The following is a 2,569-nucleotide window of genomic DNA, read 5'->3' as shown; positions in this document are numbered from 1 at the left end:
CTACCTATTAGATCAAGAAGAAAAGTATATTACCTCTTTCCTTAGAGCTTGGAGGTGAGAGAATCTACTCTCCCAAACTTCTAAATGGAAGAATGCACTTCTAGATCTTGAAAGATCCAAGGAATATCTTCAAAGAGGTCCTTATATGCTTCACCAGTTGAGAGAGAGAGAGAGAGAAGAAGAGAAAAACCCAAGTGTATTGGTAGCTAAATGAGCTTTGGATCCTTTTCATACCTTTGTCAGTCGAGGGACTTTTTGCTGCTAAAAGTCTAACTTTTAACTATCGAAGTCCATTCTATCCAAAAAGAGTATGTGAACAGGAAAAGGGACTTTTTTTTGCTAAAAGTCCATCATTTGGCTGTTAATTGGCTGCTGAAGTTCCTTTTGCCCAAAACACACTTAAAAAAAAAAAACTTTTAGAAAAGAAAACCCTTAAACATTTTCATTTTTAAATAATTTTTAACACCTCAAACACACATATACACCTTCTATCACCCTTTCCTTCATTCGTGAAATCTTTGAATTTGCCAGAATATTCCATCTACAATAGAAATTCTAACAATTCGGATAGGTTACATTCTTTCCTACGGGAAATCATGGGTGTTACATTCTTCCTCCCTTAAAAATATTCATCCTCGAATGTTAAAACCAAGCACATAACAAACACAATATATATAACATACCTAGAAAAGGTGGAGATATTATTGTATCATGGAGTCACAAGTTTCCCACATGCACTCTTCCATATTGTGATGGTTCCACAACACCTTGACCATAGGTATCTCCTTATTCCTCAGCTTCCTTACTTGAATATCTACAATCCGGATAGGTTGTTCAACATAAGAAAGATCTTCCAAAATCTCCATGTCTGGTTCACTTGTAACCATGTTCGGATTTGATACAAACTTCTGCAACATAGGAACATGGAACACAGGATGGATTCTTTCCATTTCTGGTGGCAAAGCTAACTTAGAAGATGCATTTCTGACCCTTTGTAGCACTTCATATGATCTAATATATCTCAAAGCTAGTTTGCCTATCTTTCCAAACCGAATAACACCCTTCATTGAAGATACCTTTAGAAGCACCATGTCCCCCCCCCCCCCCCCCTATAAAAAGCAACTTCTTTTATATGGATATCTGTGTAGCTCTTCTATCTACTGGCTGCTATTTTTAACCTTGGTCAGATTAAAGGCATGGCTTGATTGGTGATTTTCACCAACTCTGTTCTCGCTACAGCTCTTTCACCTATTTCTTCCAATGCACAGGAAACCTATACTTCCTTCCATATAAAGCTTCATACGAAGCCATTCTGATGCTAGAGTGATAACTGTTATTATATGCAAACTCAACTAAGGAAGGTACTTTTTCCATGATCCTCTAAAGTTTGTATGGTCCTTTCTGACTGTCCATTTGTCTAAGGATGAAAAGCCATATTGAAGTCTAACCTAGTGCCTAACTCATTTTGAAGACAATGCAAAAACCTCAACGTGAACTGCAATCCTTTGTTGAAGACTATTGTCACTGAAGCTCCATGCAACCTTATTATCTCTGCCACGTACATCTAAGCTAACTTATCCACAAAATAATTAGCTTTAACAAGAACAAAGTGAGCAGTCTTGTTCAAGCTGTCCACTATAACCCATATCGAGTTATGTCTATTGGAGGCTACCAGTAACCCCATAATAAAATCCATGGCCACATTTTCCCATTTGCACTCTGGAATGGGCAGTGGGTTGAGCATTCCTGCTGGCTTCTGATGCTCTAGCTTCACTATCTGATAGACCTCACAAGCAAACACAAATTTTGCAATTTCTTTATTCATGGAAGACTATAAATACACCTTCTTTAAGTCTTAATACATTTTGGTGGCTCTAGGGTGCACATTATATCTAGCATTATGAGGCTCTCTCATAATGTCTCCCTTAAGTTAGATGTCATTTAGTACACACAACCTATTGCCACACCTTAACACTCCTTTTCCTTCGAAATGGGAACTAATTAATCTTACCTTTTAGTATCACTTCTGCTATTTTTACCAACTCAAGGTCTTCATACTGTTTCTTTGCTATTTGCCTTAGGTACATTGGTGTCACCTTCATCTAATCTATCTAGGTACCCTTAGCTGATAACTCTGACTATAACCCTTCTCTCATCAATTGGTATAACTCCTTTAAGATAGGCTACCCTTCTATAGATATATAGCCAAATTGCCAAATGATTTTTAACTGAGAGCATTTGCAATAACATTTGCCTTTCTCGGATTATACTAGATCATACAATCATAATCATTGAGCAATTCTACCCATCTCTTTTGTCTGAGATTTAGCTCTTTTTTCTTGAAGATGTACTGGAGACTCTTATGGTGTTTGAAGATTTCATATTTTGCCCAATAAAGATAATGTCTCTACATCTTTAAGGCAAAGACTATGACCATCATCTCTAACTTATGAGTGGGATAATTAGCTTCATGCTTCTTTAACCATCTTGAAGTGTAACACCCTCACTTTAGCTAGTCCGTGCATTAGACTATTCCGGTGACCGGTGTTAGTTCGGACAGCCAGAATGT

The 2,569-nt window shown here is 37.3% G+C and overlaps 1 protein-coding gene across 1 annotated transcript; it reads right to left on the bottom strand.

The window, feature by feature from the left end:
• Window positions 1-701: 701 nt before the first annotated feature.
• LOC131179453 (uncharacterized) lies at window positions 702-1,091 on the bottom strand. The gene has a single exon (XM_058146300.1). It carries the CDS (start codon window positions 1,089-1,091, stop codon window positions 702-704), a length of 390 nt encoding a protein of 129 aa, XP_058002283.1.
• Between the last annotated feature and the right edge of the window lie 1,478 nt (window positions 1,092-2,569).

Source organism: Hevea brasiliensis, chromosome 4 (genome assembly GCF_030052815.1).
Source record: "Hevea brasiliensis isolate MT/VB/25A 57/8 chromosome 4, ASM3005281v1, whole genome shotgun sequence".
Classification (NCBI taxonomy): domain Eukaryota; kingdom Viridiplantae; phylum Streptophyta; class Magnoliopsida; order Malpighiales; family Euphorbiaceae; genus Hevea; species Hevea brasiliensis.
This window is presented reverse-complemented; position numbering and strand designations above follow the sequence as displayed.